Consider the following 25,288-nt stretch of genomic DNA (forward strand, 5'->3'; position numbering starts at 1 on the left):
GTGAGTTGTCATTCCCTTCTCCAGGGGATCTTCCTGACCCAGGAATTGAACCCGAGTCTCCTGCATTGCTGGCAGATACTTTACCATGTGAGCCACCAGGGAAGCTATACAGTAGGACTTTGTTGTTTATTCATGCTATATATAATATTAGTAATTTGCATCTGCTAATCCCAAATCCCAATCTTTCCCCCACCCCCACCCCGGCAACCGCAGTGTTTTCTGTGTATCTGTGAGTGTGTTTCTGTTTCACAGATGTGCTCATTTGTGTCCTATCCACATATAAGTGGATATCATATGGTATTTGTCTTTCTCTTTCTTAGTTTTCTTAGTACAATAATCTCGAGGATGATTTCCCCCCCCCTTGGCTCATGTTTTCTTTCCTTGATACACTGAATATGTTTTTCTTTCTTTTTGTTCCTTTTTTTTTAAAATAAAAAATTGTATTTAATAAGCTTGACAAATTTTATTTCCTTTCCCTCTTTAGTGGCCTAGTCTAGTTTCTGATCTATAAGACCATGATCCTTTTACTCATCTTACAGAAATTTTTACTAACGTCCCTCATAACTCAGTTGGTAAAGAATCTGCCTGCAATGCAGGAGACCTGGATTCGATTCCTGGGTTGGGAAGATCCTCTGGAGAAGGAAATGGCAGCCCACTCCAGTATTCTTGCCTGGAGAATCCCATGGACAGAGGAGCCTGGCGGGCTGTAGTCCATGGGATCGCAAGAATTGGACACGACTTAGCGACTAAAACCATGGGAATTTAGTTTTCCTTAACTTAAGGAGAAAAGATGTGCCACTCTAGCTCTCGCAGCCTCACAACACTAGAGCTCTCTGTTTTGTTGCTTTTTTGAAATTTCAATATATGTGTATTTCATATATATATTTATATGTTTTTATTATATATACACTATATATAAATACGTACATATATAGTATCACCTCATGCTTTTTGAGATCTGTCTCTATTTTCTTCTCTTTCTTACCTGAATTTCCCATTTCCTATGCTCTTACCTGAATTTCTCATTTCCTAAGCAGTTTTTACATCTACAGTGGCATTAAAATTAATATGCAGACAGAGGAGACAGTTTCAGGTACAATATTCATGGCAAATATTATTTGAGAAACTTGTCTTTATTTTTTGCTTTTTTTCCACAAGAAAGTTATAGGAATAAAGAGTGAAGTAAGGTTCAGAACACAAGCAGGCGGAAACACAGCACACTGAGGTTATATCAGTGCCCAGGGAGTAATGCAGACGCCTGGGATACAAATGTGATTTTAAAAAAAATTATTTATTTTCAGTTGGAGGATAATTGTTTTATAATATTGTGTTGGTTTCTGCCATACATCAACATGATTCAGCCATACATAGGTATACGTGTGTCCCCTCCTTCCTGAACCTTCCTCCCACCACATCCCACCTCTCTAGGTTGTCACAGAACGCTGGGTTTGAGCTCCTTGCATCATACAACAAATTCCCACTGGCGGTCTGTTTTACATACGGTAACGTTTATGTTTCAGTGCTACTCTCTCCGTTCCCGACTATGTCCACAAGTCCGTTCTGTACAGCTACATCTCCATTACTGCCCTGCAGATTGGTTCACCAGTACCATCTTTCTAGAGTCCATATATATGCATTAATATATATCTGTTTTTCTCTTCCTCATGTACTTCACTCTGTATAATAGGCTCTAGGTTCATGTAGCTCATTGCAGCTGACTCAAATGCACTCCTTTTTGTGGCTGAGTAATATTCCATGTACCACATATATGTATGGTATATATGTACCAAAACTTCTTTATCCATTCATCAGTTGATAGACATCTAGGTTGCTTCCATGTAGGATGATTTTATAGTCAATAAGAAAGCATGTTCTCATTTTTAAATTGTAATTTTTTGGTCCCTTTATTTGTGATACGTATTGTAAAGTGCTTCTTAAATTGGTGGCAACTTTGATTTGAAGAAACGTGGTTTGCCTGGTTCTCAGTGGATAGTAGTCATACTTATTATATGGTATATTTTTTCTAAGGAAGATTTTCATGGTTCCCAGATTAAATTTCCTAGACTTTATTTGGGGGGGGTACCATTATAATCATTCTCAGGAAAAATAATACTATAATAGAAATAAGAATGGCTCCTGTCTAATCATTTCATGTCACATGTGAACAATGTAAAAGGAAGAAGATTTCATCAGACTTAGAAAGAAAGACTAAATGAGGAGCAGCAGGCAGAACAAGGACAGATATGGGGACCGTGAGTTCTGGGCATACAGACACCAAAGTGCAACTGAGAAACCCCTGTGTGTCTCTGGATCCCCGATTAGAGCTGTAGAAAAGTCTTAGTGCGTTTGAATTGTGCTTAAACAAAACTAGAGCTGAGGTATTGGTACTGCACATTGATTTTGGTATTCTTACTTTAGAGGGTTGGATTTTCTTCTTCTATGCAGACTGAAATTTGGATTGTTCTTCAAGTGTTTGCCAAGTGCCTGCTATGTGCCAGTTGTTACACTGGACTCTGAAGTTTCAGAGATGAGGACAACTCTTGGCTTCAAGAAAGCCTGGTCTGACCTTTCACATGCTGTGTTCCTCATCCTTCCACCCATATCCTATAGCTTATTGCTTTAAATAGAAACTAAATGAATCACATCTTTTTGTTTTAGAACGTATTTCCTTTGACACTTTAGTACATTTTCTGATATTCACTTTTATCCAAAGGAAGCATACCACTGAGAACAAATTTGGTAACTAACAAGATGAAGAATTTGGTCACATTTGTAATTAGAAATTTTCTCTATCAGTGTAACCTATATTTAATGTCAGTTTGGATATTTTTATAACAAGTTAACATTTTAAAAAGTAGTTTCAGATCTTAATTAAAATTTTAGTTTTTCTTCAGTGAACTTCGGTTCAGTTCAGTTGCTTAGTTGTGTCCGACTCTTTGCGACCCCATGGACTGCAGCATGCCAGGCCTCCCTGTCCATCACCAACTCCCAGGGCTTACCCAAACTCATGTCCATTGAGTCAGTGCCATCCAACCATCTTATCCTCTGTCATCCCCTTCTCCTCCTGCCCTAAATTTCCCAGCATCAGGGTCTTTTCAAATAAGTCAGCTCTTCGCATCAGGTAGCCAGAGTATTGGGAGTTTCAGCTTCAACATCAGTCCTTCCAATGAATATTCAGGACTGATTTCCTTTAGGATGGACTGGCTGTATCTCCCTGCAGTCCAAGGGACTCTCAAGAGTCTTCTCCAACACCACAGTTCAAAAGCATCAATTCTTCGGCACTCAGCTTTCTTTATAGTCCAAGTCTCACATCCAAACATGACTACTGGAAAAAACATAGCCTTGGCTAGATGGACCTTTGTTGGCAAAGTAATGTCTCTGCTTTTTAATATGCTGTCTAGGTTGGTCCTAACTTTTCTTCCAAGGAGTAAGCATCTTTTTATTTCATGGCTGCAGTTACCATCTGCAGTGATTTTGGAGCCCCAAAACTAAAGTTTGCCACTGTTTCCACTGTTTTTCCATCTTTTTGCCATGAAGTGATGGGACTGGATGCCATGGTCTTTGTTTTCTGAATGTTGAGCTTTAAGCCAACTTTTTTGCTCTCCTCTTTCGCTTTCATCAAGAGGCTTTTTAGTTCCTCTTTACTTTCTGCCATAACGGTGGTGTCATCTGTGTATCTGAGGTTATTGAAATTTCTCCAGCAGTCTTGATTCCAGCTTGTGCTTCTTCCAGCCCAGCGTTTCTCATGATGTATTCTGCATAGAAGGTAAATAAGCAGGGTGACAATATACAGCCTTGACGTACTCTTTTTCCTGTTTGGAACCAATCTGTGGTTCCATGTCCAGTTCTAACTGTTGCTTCCTGACCTGCATACAGATTTCTCAAGAGACAGATCAGGTGGTCTGGTATTCCCATCTCTTTGAGAATTTTCCACAGTTTATTGTGATCCACACAGTCAAAGGCTTTGGCATAGTCAGTAAAGCAGAAATAGATGTTTTTCTGGAACTCTCTTGCTTTTTCGATGATCCAGCGGATGTTGGCAATTTGATCTCTGGTTCCTCTGCCTGTGAACTTACTGTGTTCCTTTTTTAGATCTTGGTGTGATGTCCCCTTTCTCTGGATATCCCCAGGAAGGAGTGTTATATGCTTGTATACCCAAATAATTTCTGTGCGAGAGGAATAGTGAGTGACACAGGGAATGCCAAATGCCACACACAGGAAGTGAGATGTTCAGGTTTTAAAATTAATATGATGAGAAAGAGAAAGAGAGGCACTAATTTAGTACACTTAAATTTTGAATAAATATACAAAACAGATTAAATGAATATATGACTTTAAGATTACTTAATTTACTTGATTTTATTGGTGTTGAGCATCTGTAATAAACTCTAGCAGTAATTGAATGCTTGTGATGTGCTGGATGCAGCTCTAAGTTCTTTAAGTGTATGCTTGTAACAATCCCGTGAGATAGATATCATTACCCCCACTTTGTAGATAAGGAAACAGGACAGAGAGTCAGGAAGGTGGCCAGCAGAGACAGGATTTCAACCTAGATGGTTCTAATCGCTGTATTGCCCTGCATTGCTGAGTGCATTATTATTCAGCAGACAGCATCAGTAGTTGTTAGAAAAATTGCTAAAGTTTGACTGAAGTTTTAAAGTTTGCCACTGAATTTGTCACTAAATAGCTGGCTTAGATTTTAGAAAGAGGAGTACTATGTATTTAAAATATATTAGAAACCTCATCTGTTAACATTGTCATATAACTTTAAAGGTAATATTTAGTATTTAAAATAAAATGGTCAGAAATTAATTCTGAATGGATATTTTGCATAAATAATTTGCATTAAAGTGAAGATTATTAAATAAAAGTATAATTATAACTTTACAAGTATGATAAATCTGGTCTGCTGTAGGTGCTAACTATGAGGACAAAAAGACAGGGAAAAGTCAATGATAACACTGAGCTTTTAACTAGTTGTTGAAAGAAATTGAGGTAATATTTACTTCTTTCATTAAGGCTTTGGAAAGGTGATGAGGCTTGAGTTTGAGGTGACTGTTAGATGTTGTGGTGGAATGTGGGCAAAGCAGACTGGGGAGCTTACCAGTTGGGGGCCTAAAGATTTGGGCTCTAGTCCTGCTGTTGCTGGTCATTAGCAGGTTGACCTGCTGCCAAGGTACTTGACATGTCTTGGTCTTAGTTTCTCTATCTAAAGACATTGAGAAGTACTATTGCTAAGTGGTTTTTAAACCTTCAGGGGGCCATAGATTCTCTTAAGGGTGCTGGGGAGAAAAGTGCACTCTAGTCTAAGTAACCTAAACAACTACACTTTTAATCACATTTATCACACATATTTTTAATTTGATTTTTTAAAAGTTTGAAAACTGATGGATCAGGCGAGCTCTAAGGCCTCTTCCAGCTCTAAAATCCCCTGTCTCTTATTCTGCAATCTGAGTTTATAATCATCCAAAAGGGATAGAATTTGAATCTGCTAGAATGAGTGAAAGTACTGAGAGCTGAGATGGTGGGCCATTTATTCCTGAGCAGTTAGAAGTTGTGAATTTAAGAAGGTCTCAGCCTGCACTAGGGCCTGTTCTTCATAGTGGGAGGGCCATGACAATATTCCTTCATGGATGATAGCTGAAGTCCTCAGTTGTTTCTTAATTTCCTAACATCTTTCCAGGATCGTGGCCGACTCCTTTCCAGCTAATGAAAAGATTCCTTGTTTAAACTGTTTATCAGCCTATCCTTGTAAATAAGCTGTCCTTTTCTTGGGTTTTCTTCCTTCCAAGAAATGTCTCTTCTGTGTCTTGTATGTGCATTTGAACACATATGTGTTTTCCATCTTTTTTCCTCTCCACATTTCTCCATTACATCCTGCTCAGCCAAAGACAGCTTTTATGATTCAGTCTTCAAAGGGTGGTTGACTCCATTCCAGCTCCCTACGGAACAATGTTTTATAGTCCACTAAAATTCAGGTTGGCTGGCAAGTGTGGAATGGGGTAGTTTTGATTGGACTAAACCAGTATTGATGCATAAGAAACTTGAGTGAATTATGTCATAAAAAAGCTAATTTGAGACTAAGTTATCTGCCTATCACTCCCTCAAATAAAACTGAAGATATAGGTGAAACTGAGAATGGGAAAGAAGTTTCCAAAAGTCATCTTACCTGATTATTTTGAGTGAGTGAGAAAATCTATACCTGGTGAAACTCACTTCCCTGAGGGACTACCAGGACTGTAGCATTTTTCACTTGGTCATCATCTTGTGATCAAAGAGCTATGTAGAATGGAATTACTTATAAAAATCTTTCTGGAGGGATAGCATGTGGCTGCCATGGCAAGAGTTAAGATGTAAAGGAGGGAGGAGAATCCTTAGGTAACCTGGAAGAGATGTTAAGAAGGAACGCTTCTTCTGTCTGACATTCAGCACCAACCTCACCATTTGCAGTCCTTCACGAGGAAGCCGCACACACACTCTTGCATTGGCTGCAACTTGGCAGCTATAGCACATAGCACAGATGCCTGATGTATTGAATCAAGTTTACGTGAGCATCAAGTTTAAAAAAAATGAATTCATTATAAATTCTGGCAGTTTTTATAGTATAATTAAAATGTCTAACAGGATACCTCTGGGAAACTAAATGCAGTTTTACTATTTATAGAGCCAGCAGAGGTAGTGTTTCTTGCCAACTTTCATATCTTATGACCTATAAATTGCTCTTAATAGCTAATCTGTCATCCAGTTTCTCAAACAAGAAAGCTTGTTTCCTTATTAATCTGTTAATTTGCATCTGCAAAGGACATTTACAAATTCTTGCTTTGAAAACATTGCTGTATTAATGCTGGGCATTATAAATAATTTATCACCTGTGACAGAAACTCTTAGGTCTAGGTAATAGATCTTTCTGACACTGTATTATTCTTCCAACCCTAATATAATTTTGATAAAAATAATTATTGTGAAAGCTCTTCTGGCCCTGTAACATTAGAAAAGGCTGACAGGTTGCTCTGGAGAAGTTATAACCATCACTAATGGCTCTCTAAGCTCATAGTAGTAGATTCAAACCAGCTATTCCAACTATGGTATTCAGTTCAGTTGTTCAGTCGTGTCCAGTTCTTTGCGACCCTATGGACTGCAGCACCCCAGGCCTCCCTGTCTATCACCAGCTCTCGGAGCTTGCTCAGTCTCATGTCCATTGAATCTTTGATGCCATCCAATCATCTTATCCTATGTCGTCACCTTCTCCTCCTGCCCTCAATCTTTCCCAGCATCAGGGTCTTTTCAAATGAGTCAGCTCTTCGCATCAGGTGGCCAAAGTACTGGACTTTCAGCTTCAACATCAGTCCTTCCAATGAACACTCAGGACTGATTTCCTTTAGGATGGACTGGTTGGATCTCCTTGCAGTCTAAGGGACTCTCAAGAATCTTCTCCAACACCACAGTTCAAAAGCATCGATTCTTCGATGCTCAGCTTTCTTTATGGTCCATCTCTCACATCCATACATGACTACTGGAAAAACCATAGCTTTGACTAGACAGACCTTTGTTGGCAAGGTAATGTCTCTGCTTTTTAATATGCTGTCTAGAAGACTGCTAAAGATCATCTAATTAAAATTTTCCCTATTTATGCGGTGTTTAAGTCTCTTCTTTAGGCTGTGGCTGTGAGTTCACAATTCTTAGCGATCCCATTTCAGGAAGCTTTCTCCCTACCAAGAGCCTTAATATTTAACTGTTTTTTGTTTGTGTTTTGCTGATTTGTTTTTTCTTTGTTGCAATCCAAGAAGGATTTGTGGAAGCAGGAAACAAAACATGAAAGGGAAGGAATCAGAGTAATGAGAAGATTAGGATCCTATCACATGCTGAAGCCAGGGCAGACTTGGTACCTATTACAGAATTCTATCTGGCTGTTAAAAGAAGGCTCTGTATTAAATCATAAGCTTCCTGGTGACTGAAACAAAGAGGTAAACATGACCACTTATAAGATTCACATTTTTCTTAAGATAAAACCGTAGCAGCTGCTTTGTAGAAGCATTGACTCTGGAGACTTTTCCATTGATTCTTATGAAGATGACATCAGGTGGTATCATGGACAGTGTCCTCAACAACATAGATTATACACTTTTTTATTATTTTGTCTGGTTGGTTTTGTGTAACTATTGAGTAAGCCACTCTGGACATTAGTGATTATTGTAACTTTTTGTACAGAATTACTTCATCAGCTCAATTGCTGACCAAGGGTAGATTTTTCAGGCTATGGTACATTCATTATATGGAGAGTGGATGTCATTTAAGATTGTAGGGAGTGTATAGACCCTGCAGAACATGACTCAGTCTTCACTTTCTACAGGTTTGTATTTGGTTGGCTATTAATTCCTCCTAAATTGATCTGCAGTGTGGATAAATAACTACCAAGTAGACCCTTGTTTTGGGGTCTATAGATTAATACAGATTTTTAAAGATTAGCTAAGTTTCTGTATTTAGTACCCAGTTCTCCTCAAATTTAGTTTTTCTAGAAAAATGACCAAAATTCTATCATATAAAAACCTATGGTAATTCAAATAATTGAACCACTAGATAGATAGTGACTGGAGCATGAAAATGATTAATTTATGCTCAGTATTGTGGTCAGGGTAGACGAGGTTATGCTGCAATAATAGTCACCTCCCAAATCTTAGTGCCTGATTTCTTGTGCCCACTGTGTGTGTGTTATAAGTCTGCCAGGGCTCTGTTCCGCAATGCTGTGATTGTCATTTGAAGTTCAGTTCGGGAGGAGCAGTGTGTAGCAAGGAGAAGAGGGAATGTGGTGAAGCCTGCACTGGTTCTTAAAGCTTTACACGATGTGAGCACATTTATTGGCCAAAAAAAAGCCGTATTGCCACTCATACCTGACTTCTTGCAGGCAGGGAGGTACAGTCTTACCTGCTTTGATGCAGAGATGCCAGCATACTTGTGAATATCCCTAAAGCCTACCCTAATATCATGGAGAGGTTTAGTTGCTAAGTTGTGTCCGATCCTTGCAACCGCATAGACTGTGGCCCATCAGGCTCCTCTGTCTGTGAGATTTTCCAGGCTAGCATACTGGAGTGGGTTGGCATTTCCTCCACCCTTATATCATTAGTGCCTAACATAGATCTTATTGTTTTCTAATTAGTCATTATTTTAGTTAAACATGTTGTTGTTAGTACCAGTTAGTACCAGTCTCCCTCCTTTTCAGTTACTTCGTGGAAATATGTGAAAATATGAATCTAATCCTGTCAGTCTCCTGCTTAAATGTGTGGTGGTTATTGCCCCATGGGTGGATCATAAATTCTTCAGTAGAGGATAAGCTGCGTGTATGAGCATAAGAGCTGGAGTCTGATGTCTGTGGATGTGAACCTTGGCTTTGCTATTAGTTGTGTATTTTCAGGCATGTCATTTTATCTGAGTCTAGCGTTATCTCACAAATGGATTTAATAATAACACACTTAAGAGGGTTTTTATAATGATTAAATGAAATAACATGCATGGAATATATTTTAGATTTTACAAATTGATAGAATTTTTACAAATTGATAGAATTTATCCAAGCTTACCTTTCAGACTTCTCTCCAGTACATCCCCTCTCCCAGGTCTAACTGGTTTTTTGGTCTCTAGTCACTATACTCTCTGTCATACTTCATACCTTTGCTGGTGCTGTTTCCATTTCCTAGAATTGCCCACTCCCCCAGTGAGGAAAACTCCAATTTATTTATTAATTTTTAAACTAATAGACTTCATTCTAGAGCAGTTGTAGATTTACAGAGAATTGAGCAGATAGTACAGAGAATTCTCACATTCTGTCTCTTTTCCCACTCAGTTGCCCCTCTTAGTAACATCTTACACTAATGTGGTACATTTGTTACAATTGACAAACCGATAGTTAATATATTATTATTAACTGAAGTTCATAGTTTATGCTAGGGTTCACTATTGATGTTACACAACCTGTGAGTTTTGACCAACATGTGATGCACTGTGTACATAATTATAATGTCATGCAGAATAGTCTGACGGCCCTAAACCCCCTGTGCTGTATCCTCTCCCCCCACTGAAACCACTGAGCCTTTTGCTTTCTCTGTAGTTTTGCCTTTTCCAGAGGATCATATAGGTGAGATTACATAGTGTGTAGTTTGTTAAGATTGGAATCTTTCATCAAGCAATATACATTTAAGGTTTCCTTCATGTCTCTTTGTGGCTCGATAGATCATTTATTTTCAGTGCTGAATAATATTCCATTCTAAAGATATACCAAGTTTTATTTGTCTGTTCACCTATTGAAAGGCATCTTGGTTGCTTCCAGCTTGTAACCATTATGAACGAAGGTGTTGCAAACATACATGTGCATGTTTGTGGGTGGACATAAATATTCATTTCCTTAAGGTAAATACTTGGGAGCATGATTACTGGATCATATGCTATGAGTGTGTTTGTAGGAAATGACCCAAATATTTTCCAAGGTGGCTATCCCATTTTGCATTCCCATTAGCAGTCAGTGAGAGTTCCTATTGCTCACATCCTCATCAGGATTTGACGTTGTCAGTTGTGTTGGATTTTCAGTGTTCTGATAGGTGTGTAGTGGTATCTCGTTGTTTTAACTTGCAGTTCTCTGATGATACATGCTGCGGGCATCTTTTCATATGCTTCTTTGCCATATATATATAGTCAGCCCTCCATATCCACAGGTTCTGCATCTATAGATTCAACAAACCACAAGTTAAAAATATTTGGGAAAAAAATCCAGAAAGTTCCAAACAGCAAAATTTGAACTTATTGTTCACCAGTTCTTTGGAAGGAATGATACTAAAGCTGAAACTCCAGTACTTTGGCCACCTCATGCGAAGAGTTGACTCATTGGAAAAGACTCTGATGCTGGGAGGGATTGGGGGCAGGAGGCAAAGGGGACGACAGAGGATGAGATGGCTGGATGGCATCACCGACTCGATAGACGTGAGTTTGAGTGAACTCCGGGAGTTGGTGATGGACAGGGAGGCCTGGTGTGCTGCAATTCATGGGATCGCAGAGTCAAACACGGCTGAGCAACTCAGCTGAACTGAACTGAGTGACTCTTTACCTTGTATTTACATTATGTATGCTGCTGTTAGTTGCTAAGTCATGTACAACTCTTTGCAACCCAATGGACTATAGCCCGCCAGGCTCCTCTGTCCATGGGGATTCTCCAGGCAAGAATACTGGAGTGGGTTGCCATGCCCTCCTCCAGGTGATATTCCCAACCCAGGGATTGAACCCAGGTCTCCTGCATCGCAGGTGTATTCTTTACTAACTGTGCCACCAGCGAAGCCGAATTTACATTATATTAGGCATTATAAGTCATCTACAGTTAATTTAAAGAATATGGGAAGATGTGCATAGGTTGTGTGTACATGCCATACCATTTTACATGAGGGACTTGAGCATTCACAGGTGTTGGTACCTGCTACAGTCCTGGATCCAATGCCTTGTGGATACTGAAGATAACTGTATCTTCTTTGGTGAGGTGTATTTTCAGGGTTTTTGTCCATTTTAAAGTTGTATTGTTTTCTTGTTGTGTTTTAAGGGTTTTTGTTTGTTTGTTTGAATGTTTGATATATTTTGGATACAGATACAAGTCCTTTGTCAGATAAATGTTTTCCAAATATCTTCTCCCAGCCTGTAGCTTGTCTCCTCAGTCTCCTAGCCATATTTTTCACTGAGCACAGTTGTTAATTTTAGTGAAATCCAATTTAGTAATTTTTTCTTTCATGGGTCATGCCTTTGGTGTTTTATCTGTAAATTCATTGCCAGACTCCAGGTCCCCTAGAATTTCTCCTATCTCTAACGAGTTTTATAGTTCTGCACTTTACATGTACTGTGATCCACTTTGAGTCAGTTTGTATGCGAGGTGTAAAGTCTGTGTCTAGATTTGCTTTCCTTGCATCTGGATGCCCAGTTGTTTCAGCACCATTTTTTGAAAAGACTGTCCTTTCACCTTTGAATTACTTTTGCTCATTTGTCAAAATTAGTTGATTCTGTTTGTGTAAGTCTAGAGAATTTTCTTGAGTGTATGAGTGACTAAGGAAATGAACCACCCGACAGACCCCAGACACTCTAATCTTTGTCAGTTTTGACCACTTAAAGTGCTTTTACCAACATTTTGTATTTTTACCAACATTTTGTATTGCATATACCAATGATTCTAAAATGACCTGGAGTAAAGGGTGAATTTTCTTATGCCTACCTTAGCAGAAGAGTATTATGAGCAATATGCTTTAGCATATGAAGATAATAACCGTTCCCGTCATCAGTGGGGCAAGCTTCTTGTGTTGTCTTTTTAGTTTTGGTAACATAACATCATGTTCTATTTTCTGGTCATCTGTCTTCTACCACGTCTTTGAAATGAGACCGCTGGGTTGGGAAGATCCGCAGGAGAAGGGAATGGCAACCCACTCCAATATTCTTGCCTGGAGAAACCCATGGACGGAAGAGCCTGGAGGGCTACAGTCCATGGGGTCACGAAGAGTCAGATATGACTGAGTGATTGACACTAAGTGAGTGTTGTCTTGGTTAGGGTAGGTAAATAAATGAAAATTAAACATTTTGAGCATCTTCTGTGAGCCCTGAAAAGGGCTCTTTACAATTTCTATCTTACGTTGTACTCATCAGAGCACTGCAAAATATTAATATTTCCATTTACATATAAAGAAACTGAGGCTCAAAGATGTGGCATAACTTGTGCAATATTATGTAGTTTTCCCTTTGAACCCATACATGCCTGATTCCAGAGTCTGTCCCTATTCTTCTCCATCCCTCTGCCTCTTGGGTTGCAGGTGGTTAACTCAATGCCTTGGGTTCATGGGCACTGAACTGGCAGGGGATACAAGGTGTGTGTGGACTGGGACAGCAAAGATGAAAAAGTGTATTTCTGGTACTAGTTGTGGGAGTATTTCCCCTATTCTTAAAACTATATGCAATTAATCAGCAATTATGTCAAATATTCTCTAATGTGTGTTTAATCATCCCACAAAGTATAACCCTTATGAAAATAGATACAATAAGGGGAAAAACATTCTAGCTGTGAAGGAAAGCATGTTTAATTCTTCAAAATAATGTTTAATAGTAGTATCATCAATGTGGTTATAGTTGGGGTAGTTTTGTTGTTGTTCAGTTGCTAAGTCATGTCCAGTTTTTTGCAACCCAGGTAGTTTTAGACTGTGTCTGTTTTATGTCCCAAACTGGAAGTCCTTAGATATGGTTTGAAAAAATATGAGCCAGTTTCCTTCTCTAGCTTCACGTCCCATGAAAGGACTCATCAGGTGCAGTTCTTCTGCAAATACTCAGGTCACAGAGCGAGAGGTAATGACTCCTGTGTGTGAAGTCTGCAGCTGGAAATCATGCTTTGGCAAGAACATGAGTAATTTATCTTTTGTAAAAAGAGAAAAGTGTTGTCTTATTCCAACCAGATAGTTTGTTAGCATAACTATTTGTGTGCATTTTGATATTCAAATACAGATGTTCCAAAATGTTTCCACTGTGGGAAGCAGCTGCTGCTATTCTAGCACAGAAATCTCAGTGAGATTAATATACAAAGGCAGTGTGAACCTTAGTGGCAAGGATAGCATCTGCTTGAGGTGGGGCTTGTGAGTCCCCTAGATAGTGGGTCTTCATATTCTCGTTAACAGCCTGAAACTATTGTTTCAGATCTAAGCTTGTTCTGAAGGAACAGGAACAAAGACAAGTGATTAATTTGTAATTCACTTAGCTGATAAATATCATCACATGTTATTTGCCCAGTGGCTGTAAAACACTGACCTTCATTTCCGGTGGCAACTGATAGGAATATAGATGTTTGGTCACAATGACTGATGTTTTCAGTACTGTTACTAGCTTCTGCTCTGGTAGCAGAGCTCAGCCCTGCCAGCTTACAGTCATAAAACATCCGTCCACACCTTAGTGATGCATTTACAGAGAACTTCGGTTTACTCAGGACACTCGCATGTACTGCTTCATCTGATCCCATCCTAATCCTGGGAAGTACACATGCTGTCATTATCAGAACAGTTCACATATAAAGAAAACACAGTGAAGAAGCTGAATGGCTTACCAGGGTGACACAGACAGGGCCTCTGACTCTACATCCTGTTCCATTCCTGCACTGCGTCAAGCAGCCTTTCTCATTTCGGAGGCTGTGACGTGTGCTTCACAAACTATATTGTCCTGTCTGGAGCTGCCGGTCTCCAGGACACACGCAGGTCTCCAGGACACACCCATGAGGAGTCCCAGCCTGATGGTGCTGCCTGCGACTGGCAGGTGCCAGGGAAGAGCTAATGCAGCCATTCTTCCCTCTTTCCCTCATACCCCAGAAGGGAAATGCCCCAGTACTCCCTTTCCTTATGTTCAGGAGAGCTTGAGCAAATGAGCTCCTGTGTCTCTCTGGCATTTACAGAAATGAAGAACCAGAAGCAGACGATCCCTGGGCTGTCATTTGGAGTTGCCATAAACCAGAAGTTTCTAAGAACAGTGATGCCTGGGGTGCTGTGCCTGCCCCAGGCCTTATAAATCTATTCCCTGCAGTGTTCAAGGGCTCATTGCCTCCAACCAGACCTACTGTTTGGAATTACCTAGTGAATTATTTATGGTTTACACATTTGACAGAGGCTCATGGCTAAGTTTGAAAACACTCAGTTCCTGGCTTACTGCTGGGTCCTAGAAACATCTGTCTGGAAAACCGAGGCTCAGAAAAGTGAAGTTTCTAAAGAGCCCAGAACTCGGAAACAGCAGTACGGTTTTGAACCACGTGCGTCTGATTCCAAGTTACACTAGCTCCAGAGTGAAAGAGCCATGTGTTTTACTTTGAGAGCAACAAAGATTTGCAGATGGGAGGGTTTGTTGACTGTGTTCTCTCTAGCCCCACTTGGGCACAGAAGGACCCCTGAGAGTAAGGAGGGGAGGGCCAGTTACAGAAGGAAGAGAGAGGGACTGAGCCCCTGGGCCTACGGCAAGGAGGATAGAAGCTCATCGGGCGTGGGGTGGGGAGCTGTGAGCAGTAGAAAGGCCCATGTGCAATGTGCTGACATGAAGTCTTAACCTCTGATCCCAAAGAGGTTCCCAAAGTAGGAACCAGAGGCCAGTTCACGTCCAAGTGGCATGCTCTTGGGTAACATCATTGCTGCTTCTGCCAGAATCACGTTGCTGTAGGATTGTGATGTTCACGGAATTGTTTCTGCTCTCCACCACTCAGAAAAAAATGCAAAAAAAGTACATTTCTAAGTGTTTATTTCCTCTCTGTTTTCCTCAGTCTTTTTGTTGGACCATCTGTGAAATGATAAAAGAAGCTTAAAGCTGTATGGAACCTTTGGCAAATAGACAATTTGCAAGCATCGTGAAGATGGTCAGTCTCAAGTCTCTATTTCAGAGGCAAAGAAATAAAGTAGCAAATCACTCACAGCTATAAAATATTAGTAAACACGTTCTGAAACACACAGACGTGGAGCACATCTGATAAAGCAGTGCCCTGGCTCCAGGTGGGATGGCCTTCCCTAGCCTGGGGGCCCTCATGAAGATTGCTTGACCGTTTGTGACAGTTTATTTTACCATTTGTTCTGCCAGGATCACATGTTCATGGTAGAGGGAGGGAGCATCCCAAAGAAAGGGGGCTACGTGGCTCCAGCTATAGGTTTGGTGAGAAGGGAGGGGAGGACAGGCAAGTTGCTGAATGAAAAGAAGGGCAGGAAATGTGCAGTGTAACTTCCTTCTATGTCTCTGCAGAGGAATTAGAAACTAGAGGTGAGAATCTAAGACTGTCTGCACTTAGTAAGATTCTCAAACCCATGAACCCATGTAACATCTCCTTAGTTATATTTGTTTCCCTTTGGTTCACTATACCAATAAAGAGGCATTTTTATATCATTCTTGATATCTCCCTTGCTGTTAGTGTATCCATTTGGCTTGGGAGAAGACAAGAATTGAGAAATGCCCAGGAGTGCAAAGAGCCATGCATGGAGTTCTCCTGTGAATGTCCTGTGTTACATTACATGTAATAATTAATTTTTATTTTCTTTAACATTTTCTTGTAGCTGCAGAGGTTAATAGCTATTAACAGAGATATAATATCACAATATTAAACATGTCAAGTCTTTAAGATGAAAATTACATGACACACAACCTGTTTCTGTGAGATTCGGTACTGGAAGTTACTGATTAAAGTGCCATTGTCTTTTATTAGGAACTTGCTGAGTGGAAGCGCTATTTTTCAGTTCTGCATAGGTCTGCAGACCTCTGATAGAGACACCATTGGAAATTGTATTGGATGGTTACAGGCAAACTCTCAAACATTTTATCTGCTGAAACAAACCAAAGCCATTTTCTGATGTGCTTTCTTTTCTCTGCCTTATCCTTTCTCTCCAGGCAGCTTCATCAGCCCTGAGCAGTCTGGGCCACGTGTACACAGCCATTGGAGATTACCCCAATGCACTGGCCAGTCACAAACAGTGTGTTCTTCTCGCCAAGCAATCCAAAGATGAGCTTTCTGAAGCCCGAGAACTCGGCAACATGGGAGCTGTGTATATTGCCATGGGTGACTTTGAGAATGCTGTGCAGTGCCATGAGCAGCATCTGAAGATAGCCAAGGACTTGGGGAACAAACGAGAAGAAGCCCGGGCCTACAGCAATCTGGGCAGTGCCTATCACTACAGGAGGAACTTTGACAAGGCCATGTCTTACCACAATTACGTGCTGGAGCTGGCGCAGGAGCTGATGGAGAAGGCCATAGAGATGCGGGCCTACGCTGGCCTGGGCCATGCTGCCAGGTGCATGCAGGATTTAGAGAGGGCCAAACAGTACCACGAGCAGCAGCTGGGCATTGCTGAGGATCTCAAGGACCGGGCTGCAGAGGGGCGAGCATCTTCCAATCTGGGTAAGTACAGGCTTCCTTGGGGGACCAGGGTCAGGGCCATGGACTGGAAGTTGCTGGAGTGACCCGCTATCTTTGACAGGAGTCTGTGTGTTTATTTCCAGTAGTCCTCATTGCTTGTGTTATATTTTCCTTCAGATATATTTCCTTGGAGCTTGCCTGCTCAAAATGACAGGATCTTTTCTGTCATCCCAGCGCTGTGAGCATTAGAATGCTGAAATCCTGGAAAACAAAACACCCCAGCCTTTTAATCTGTCTAGAGAGAGGAGTGAGCAGATTTATCTAATTTGAGAGAAGGGGGATGAAATGCAGATATAAAGCTATGTTTGGTTTAAATGAAAGGGAAGCTGCTAGGAAGTCATCAATGGAAAGGAATTTGAGAGGATTTTTGTTTAGAGAGATTTCTTTACTTGGTGACTTTAACACGAAGGAAATGTATTTTTTCCTCTCAATGTGTGTATAGTCACAAATGATATTTATAGTATTAGTGTAAATGTATAATAATTATTAATTTTTTAAATTTTAAGAAATTTGCAGTGTGTTTTGATACACACACTGGGTTGGGCACAAGGTTTGTTTGGGTTTTTGCATAACATCTTTTGGAAAAACCTGAATGAATTTTTTGGCCACTCCAATACTTGGTTACAGTTAAGATTTTTATATATTTGGATGAATTTATAAGGAATGGTAAGAGGTAATAAGTATTATTGTCTGGCTACTTCTTAGAAGATATTGGTAGCTTTTCTCTGTACCCAAGCAGATGTGGGTACATAATGAACCAAGAGAACAGATGTGTTCAGAGGTATAAGCTGCAGTCATCCTTGAGCCTGGAGCCTATGGTTTGTGCCGCAGGAACTCAGGTGGGAGAGGACAAGGAGACAGTGAACTTGCTGGTACCAGCGTATGCTTAGCAGATAGCGGCAATGCAGTGTAAAACTCAGTCCCCTTTGCTTATGTGACCTACAAAACCGTACTTCTCTTCATATAATTTTAGCACTACTTCTTCCTCCCCTCTGCCTCCACTTACTGTAACCATACGTTTCGTTAATACGGTTGTTAGAATAAGTCTGACAAATCCCTGAAGATGACACTGAAGATGAGATCAGAATGAGAACCTGGAGAGTCTGATAAAAACCGTAGAAATAAGTTCTTGGTATTACATATTCATTCAACAGATTTCAGGTATTTATTGAATCATTACTGTGTGCTGAATCCTGGAATAATTGCCTCAAGTGATAGAGAAGTTTGAAAAAAAAAAATCCTTGCCCTCAAAGAACTTATAATTTAGTTGCTAAAATGAGACAAATACCTAGGGCAACAGCAGACTCCCTACAAAGCAGAGTTAATGATGTTGTGTTGCCATGAAATTCCCAGAAGGGAATCCCTGAGGAGTGGGAATAGTCTGGAAGGCTTCTTGGAGGGCATGGCACCCAGGTGAACCTTGAAGGATAGTTGAGATTTGGCCAGAAATGGGATGGCATTAATGGCAAGGGGTATGTGATACAAGGAATTCGATATGATAGGTTGGCCTATCTGAGGGATGGTGGCATGATTAGCCTTCAGGAACGTGCTAGAGGATGGTAGAAGATTATAAGATTATTATGAAAAGTAGGCAAGGAACTGCTAGCGAACAGGAACTGAAGATTTTGAAATGTAGGAGGGAGAACACTGACTAGATGTTTTAAGAAGACAAGTTGAGCAGTGGCATGTAGGAGAGGTTGGAGGGCTTGGAACCTGGAGTGTAGAAGGCTGTGCCTGTTGGACAGTTCATCTTGTGTCAGAAATCTATCGTTTTGATTAGCTGTATTTTCCAAAGACTTTGTTCATATAAATTGTTGAATGTATTGGCATAAAGTTGTTTGTAATACTTCTGTGTTTTCCTTTTAATGCTGGCAGGGTATGCCCTGTTTCATTTCTGTTATTGGTAGTTTGTATTCTATACCTGTACAACAGCCCCCTCATCCTTTTCTAGATTATTCTAACTAGATATTTATCCATTTTCTTGATCTTTCTGAAGAACCAACTTTTGTTGTTAATTTTTTTTCTATTGCTCGTCTTATTTTTTAATTTCATTTTTTTGGTTTCATTTTTAGTATTTTCTTTCTGCCACTTTCTTTGGGTCCTCTTTGTAGCCTCTCAAGGTTGTAATTTAGGTCATTGATTTTAGACCTTTCTTATTTCTAATACAAGCATTAAAAAATATAAAATTTCCTCTAATCACTGATTTTGCTGCATCCAATAATTTTTGATATGTTTTTGCTTTCATTGGGTTTAAATTATTTTCCAAAATATTTTGTGATTTCCCTTTAAACCCTGTGTTGTTTAGAAGTGCTGTTTAATTTAAAACATTTGTGATTTTCCTAGATACTTTATTGTTACCAAATTCTAGTTTAATTCCATTGTAGTCAGAGAACATACTTTGTAGTATTGCAATGGGTGTCTCTGCAGGTGCTGTTTTGGTCAAGGTAGTTGATGGTTATATATTGTTAGCATCCACTGTCTGGCATGGCCAATGCCCTCAGGTAAACAAAGACTCTTAGACTGGGCAGTCTAGGGGCTTATAGAGTGCCTCTGAGAGCCACCGGTAAAGGCTGGACCTCTCTGGGCAAGGTTAATTCTTTACTGCGTAAGTGCATATTAAAATTTAGATATAATAATTTTTAGCTCTAGAATTTCCATTTGGTTCTTTTAATTAATATTTCAGTTTTCCTAAGATATATGTGTTTATTCATTTATACATGTATATTTTCCTTCTCATAGGCAGTGCTAGTTATTACAAAAGCTTATAAACTCTTGCTTCTAGTTCCATGTGGATCATCTCAGAGTTACACCCTTTTGATTGCCTGTTGTTGTCTTTATTTTCTAATAGCTTGATTGAGGTATAATTCACATAGCTACTATTTATCCCTTTAAGGTGTGTGATTCAGTGGTTTGTAGTGTAGTCACAGAGTTTTGCATTGATTGCCTTTTGTTTCGAGTTTTTAGTCACATTTTAATGTACTTTTTGATTTGGAATTATATCCAACATTGTCAGTGATACTTTAGAAGGACTCTGGATTCTGATACAGTTTTCTTAACAGTATTGACTTTTGTTGTTTTTTACCAGTTAACTTAATTCAAACTCTAGATTCTGTCTTCCCTGTGATTTCAGGCAGCTAAAATGTCTGTTCAGTCTTTCAGCTTTCATGGAGTTGCTTAGATCCCAGGTGCTCAGACAGTAAAGAATCTACCTGCAATGCTGGAGACCCGGGTTTGATCCCTGGGCCGGGAAGATCCCCTGAGAAGGGAATGGCAACACTCTAGTATTCTTGCCTGGAGAATTCCATGGACAGAGAAGTCTGGTGGGCCCAGTCCATAGGGGTCACAGAGTCGGACATGACTGAGTGACTAACACACACACACACACACACATGCATATTTCATGAGTTAAACAGAGATTTGTGTAGAATTTATACTCAGAATTCAAGGCTTCCCACTCACTGTGACTCTCTCTCTGGGATTTTGCCTGTATGTTTTCAAACCAGAAAGATGGTGCATACATACTTGAGTTTTAGCCTCACCACATAGCTCTAATGGGGCTTGCCCTCTGGTCCCTGCCGCCACAAAAGGCCCTCTGGCATTTCAAAAGTGGGAAACTCACCTAATGCCATTCCCTTCTGCAAAGAGTCAACTCCAACCTCACTAACAATTTCTCACTGCTTTTGGTTGCACACCAATGTTTTTAGGTAAGTCCCTTCCCCTTCCCTCTCCGTACTAGCCCCCTGCCCCTTCCACACCAACCCTCCTGCCCCCTGTCAGACTCTTAGCTGTTATCTGTAGGTGGGGTGTCTGAGAGGAGCTGCTCCTCCGTTACTGGAAGCGGAGCTCCTCCTATCTGTTTGGTTATTGTTCAGTGGCTCAGTCATGTCCGACTCTTTGCGACCCCATGGACTGCAGCACACTAGGCTTCCGTGTCCTTCACTATCCCCCAGAGTTTGCTGAAACTTTAATCCATTGAGTCAGTGATGCCATCTAACCATCTTACCCTCTGTCATCCCCTTCTCCTGCCCTCAGTTTTTCCCAGTGTCAGGGTCTTTTCCAATGAGTTCGCTCTTCCCATCAGGTGGCCAAAGTATTGGAGCTTCAGCTTCAGCATCAGTCCTTCCAGTGAATATTCAGGGTTGATTTCCTTTAGGATGGACTCATTTTTGGTGGTGGTTTAGTTGCTAAAGTCATGTCTGACACCTGTGACTCCATGGACTGTCGCCTGCCAGACTCCTAACCCACTACAATTTGATATGTACCTTGTGTACCCTGAAAAAGATCAATGGTGATTTCCTGATGGCTCAGTTGAAAGATCTCTTGATCTCACCTCTGAATTTCCCTAATCAGTACACAACATTTGGCAGGCTCTACTCTTTCGTAAAATTCTCTCCTCCTCCAGTTTCTGGGAAGCACCACTGTCCTGATTTTCTTCTTGGCTGCTCTTTCTGTACCATCTTCATTGGCTTTTTTTTAAGAGGGGGAAAAAATTTTTTTTTAAGTTACAAAAGTGGTACTTACTTTTGTAAAAAATTCTTACACTATGAAAGGGTATAAAGTAGAAAAAGGAGGTGCACCCCCTTACATTCTCTCTTCTGTTGAACTCTTCAGAGTTAACTACTGTTAGCAATTTCGTTAGACTCTTTCCAGACCTTTTTATTGTGCACGTAAACACACAGTAGTACAATCATATATGTAAATATACACATGTGTGTACAGATTGTTCCTTTTTTAAAAACTTGGATCATAATGTATATCCTTTTCAGCCACCTGCTTTTTTTAGCCCACTTTCCCTCTTGGGCTTCCCTCTGTGTCATTATTCAGATTCCCTACTTTATTTTTAATGGCCCTTTTCCATTGTATTGCCATGTGTTAAATGTGGGAGTTCTTGTATCTTGTTCCTGATTCTTTCCCCTTCTTTCTTTGTATCTCGTTCTTTATCATTTGTACCACCACACCTTCAGCTGCTGCTTCAGCACCCAGCATTTCTAAACTTGTTTTCACCAGGTCTGACCTGCTGCCTGAGATTGTTTTCACATCTTCAGCTGCCTAGTGGATGCTTCGTCTGATTTTCATGCTGATCTGACTAAGTTTGTGAGTCCAAATGGGAAATATCTTTTTCCTAAATTAGCTGCTTCTCCTAGTCTTTTTATTCTGTTGATTACAGCCCCATTCTTCTAGTCATCTCTATTAATTTTTTATTGCTGTTGTAACACGTTGCCACAAGCTTAGTGGTTTCAGGCAACACAAATGGTTTCTCTTACAGTTCTGGAGATTGGGAGACTGAAATTAATTTCACCAGGCGGAGGTCAGCGTTCGCAAGCCTGGTTTCTTGGCCCTTGGGAAGAATCAGCTTCTGGTGGCTGCCTGTGTTTGCTGGCTGGTGGCCTCTTCCTCCAGTTCCAGGGTGTGCCACTCCAGTCTCTGCCTCTGAGTCATCATATTACCTTCTCTTCCCACCCAACTCCTCTTGTATCCCTCTTTAAAAAAGGCTATTGTGTTTGCATCAAGCCCACTTGAGTAATCCAGAATATTCTTTTCAAGATCCACAGTTTAATCATACCTCCAAAATCCCTTTGTCATGTAAAGTAATATCCACAGCTTCCTGGGATTAGAATGCAGACATTAGGGAGGGAGGGGTTTGTCATTCACCTTGGTCATACCATCCTGATTTAGAAATCTAAAGTCATCATTGATTTCTTACCCCACCCCACCCCCTTTTTCTCAGTTGACACTCAATCTAGTAGTTGTCAAATAAATATTCTCACTGAAGTTTTTTCTTTTTCTTGCTCCTTTCCTAGTTGCCCAGTCTGATGCAATAACCAACTAGTTGGGTTTTCCTCACTACCATCCCCTCCCTCCCATGTGTCCTCCATCCCACAAGTCAAGAGTAGACCAACCTTCCTAAACCGTACCTCAAAATGGGGCCTATCATGGTTTCCATTTTTAAATTCTGCTGCTCCTCTGTCCATACTCTTTACCTAAAACTGCTTTTCCGTCTTCTCTAATCAAGCCCGCCTGGCTCTCCTTTCTTGCTTTAATGTATTTTCTCAAGCTATTTCTTCCAGTTAGAACTTCTGTTCCTCTATTTTGCTTGTCTAAAGTTTGCCCATCATTTTAGTATTATCCCAGACACCATTCATTTCTTGAAACCGTCTCTTGATAACAAGAAAAGTTATTTACCTTGTCTGAGTCCTGAGTCTACTTTAAAAATTTCTCTTATTCTATTTCTATTCAATCATAAAATATGGTTATTTGTATACTTGTATAGTTACCTCCACTGGATTAAAACGTGATAGATGTGTAAACGAACAGCATTCAACTCCATGGTCCCTGTATCTCTGAGTATAACTGCTTAGACATAATGAGAACCCAGTAAGTGTTTATATGATTAGATTGAATGAGTCAAAGCTCATGCCAAGATGTTGTGCCTTGGTGATTGGAAGAATAGTGGTGCCTTTGGAAAGAAACAGGAAAGCTGAGAGGAAAAACTTGCCAAAACCTGTTACTTATCAAACGTGGTATGTTTGTTTTGGACATGCCCAGTATGTGTTTCTCTTGATGTAACATGAACAAATCGAACTAGAAACAAGTATTAAGATGGCATCATCCTAATGATACCTATAAGGTAAGAGAAGAAAGCCAATCAGGGAGCCTGAGTCAGGGTCACAGAGGGTGGAGGTGACCCAGGTAGAGCTCAGGGAGAGGAGAGCGACCGCATGGGGAAGGCATATCACTCGTATCAGAGAAGCCAAGGAGAGAGAGATTTGAGTCACTAAGAAGGTTTTCTGACCTTAGAGGCTTTCTGTGCATGTCTGAGGGAGAAGCCAATAGAACTTACGGGGATGGCGAAAAAGAGCAGGTGGAGATGACAAGAAATCTTTGGCCTTGGTGGTCAGTTCAGTTCAGTTCAGTCGCTCAGTCATGTCCGACTCTTTGCGACCCCATGAATCGCAGCACTCCAGGCCTCCCTGTCCATCACCAACTCCTGAAGTTCACTCAGACTCATGTCCATTGAGTTGGTGATGCCATCCAGCCATCTCATCCTCTGTCATCCCCTTCTCCTCCTGCCCCCAATCCCTCCCAGCATCAAAGTCTTTTCCAATGAGTCAACTCTTCGCATGAGGTGGCCAAAGTACTGGACTTTCAGCTTTAGCATCATTCCTTCCAAAGAAATCCCGGGACTGATCTCCTTCATAATGGACTGGTTGGATCTCCTTGCAGTCCAAGGGACTCTCAAGAGTCTTCTCCAACACCACGGTTCAAAAGCATCAATTCTTCGGCACTCAGCTTTCTTCACAGTCCAACTCTCACATCCATACATGACCACAGGAAAAACCATAGCCTTGACTAGATGGACCTTAGTCAGCAAAGTAATATCTCTGCTTTTGAATATGCTGTCTAGGTTGGTCATAACTTTTCTTCGAAGGAGTAAGCGTCAGCATGTACCAATATTTACCATCCACCTTGTAGTTGATTTAAAATAAAGCAAATAGAAATGATTTAGACTCTTTAGGTTTCTTATGAACAACAAACAATCGCTTGGTGTTTTCTAAGTATGTTTTAATTGTGAAAATAATGCTAATGTAAACTTTGCCTGAAAAAATGTTCATCTTGTCTTTTTTATGCTCAAAACAATGGTAGTTGCGTGATCTTATTTCTGTAGTGTTTGGTTTTTTGGTAACCTTCTTTATGGCTCTTATTTTGGTAGTGTGGAGTCAAATCTGTTAGGCTGCAAAGCATGTCACTTGAGTCAAGACTCAGTTCAAGTCTCTTTCTCTGATCATCCCAGGTCTTCGCACTCATGTGCAGACAGGCAGCAATGCTTCTCATTTTACTTTGAGATAAGCTGCAGTTAGGGAAGTGAGAAGGGAGTGCATTAGAAAGATGGCTCCTCCTTCCCTTCCTTCCTTTTTTCTTTTTCTTCCTTTCCCTTTCTGGATGAAGGTGACCACTTCGCTTGCCACTATGCCCCTGAAATACATACAAGAGTGAGCATATTTCAGAAACCACTTCCCATGTGCAACAGTGTCACAGCTGGTTCTGTTTCTGGTATTGGGTCAGACATGAGAAATGAAAAGTATGTTTCAACAGGGCGTAGGGTGAAATATCTAATTATCTATGGAAAATAATTTAAAAATTTAAAATATCTGTGCCTTTTGAGTCAAAAAGATGTTTGATATCTGGAAAGTAGGTTATTTGGGAAAGAAAGGGAAATGGGACTTGTGGGGTTTTTTAAATTATTTTGTTTTATATTGGAATATAGTTGATTAACAATGTGTTGGTTTCACGTATACAGCAGAGTGATTCAGTTACATAAGTACATGCATCTATTCTTTTTCAAGTTCTTTTCCCGTTTAG

General features: G+C 40.3%; 1 protein-coding gene across 3 annotated transcripts in view; it reads left to right on the forward strand.

Moving 5' to 3' along the window:
- Positions 1 to 25,288, forward strand: part of TTC28 (tetratricopeptide repeat domain 28) — a 574,371-nt gene that overhangs the window by 401,066 nt on the left and 148,017 nt on the right. For all 3 annotated transcript variants that reach the window (XM_018061050.1, XM_018061051.1, XM_018061052.1), the window contains one exon: positions 16,402 to 16,909. In XM_018061050.1, coding sequence (XP_017916539.1) covers positions 16,402 to 16,909 — 508 coding nt within the window. The remainder of the gene's footprint in view (positions 1 to 16,401; positions 16,910 to 25,288) is intronic.

This window comes from Capra hircus, chromosome 17 (assembly GCF_001704415.2).
Source record: "Capra hircus breed San Clemente chromosome 17, ASM170441v1, whole genome shotgun sequence".
NCBI classification, from domain to species: Eukaryota; Metazoa; Chordata; class Mammalia; order Artiodactyla; family Bovidae; genus Capra; species Capra hircus.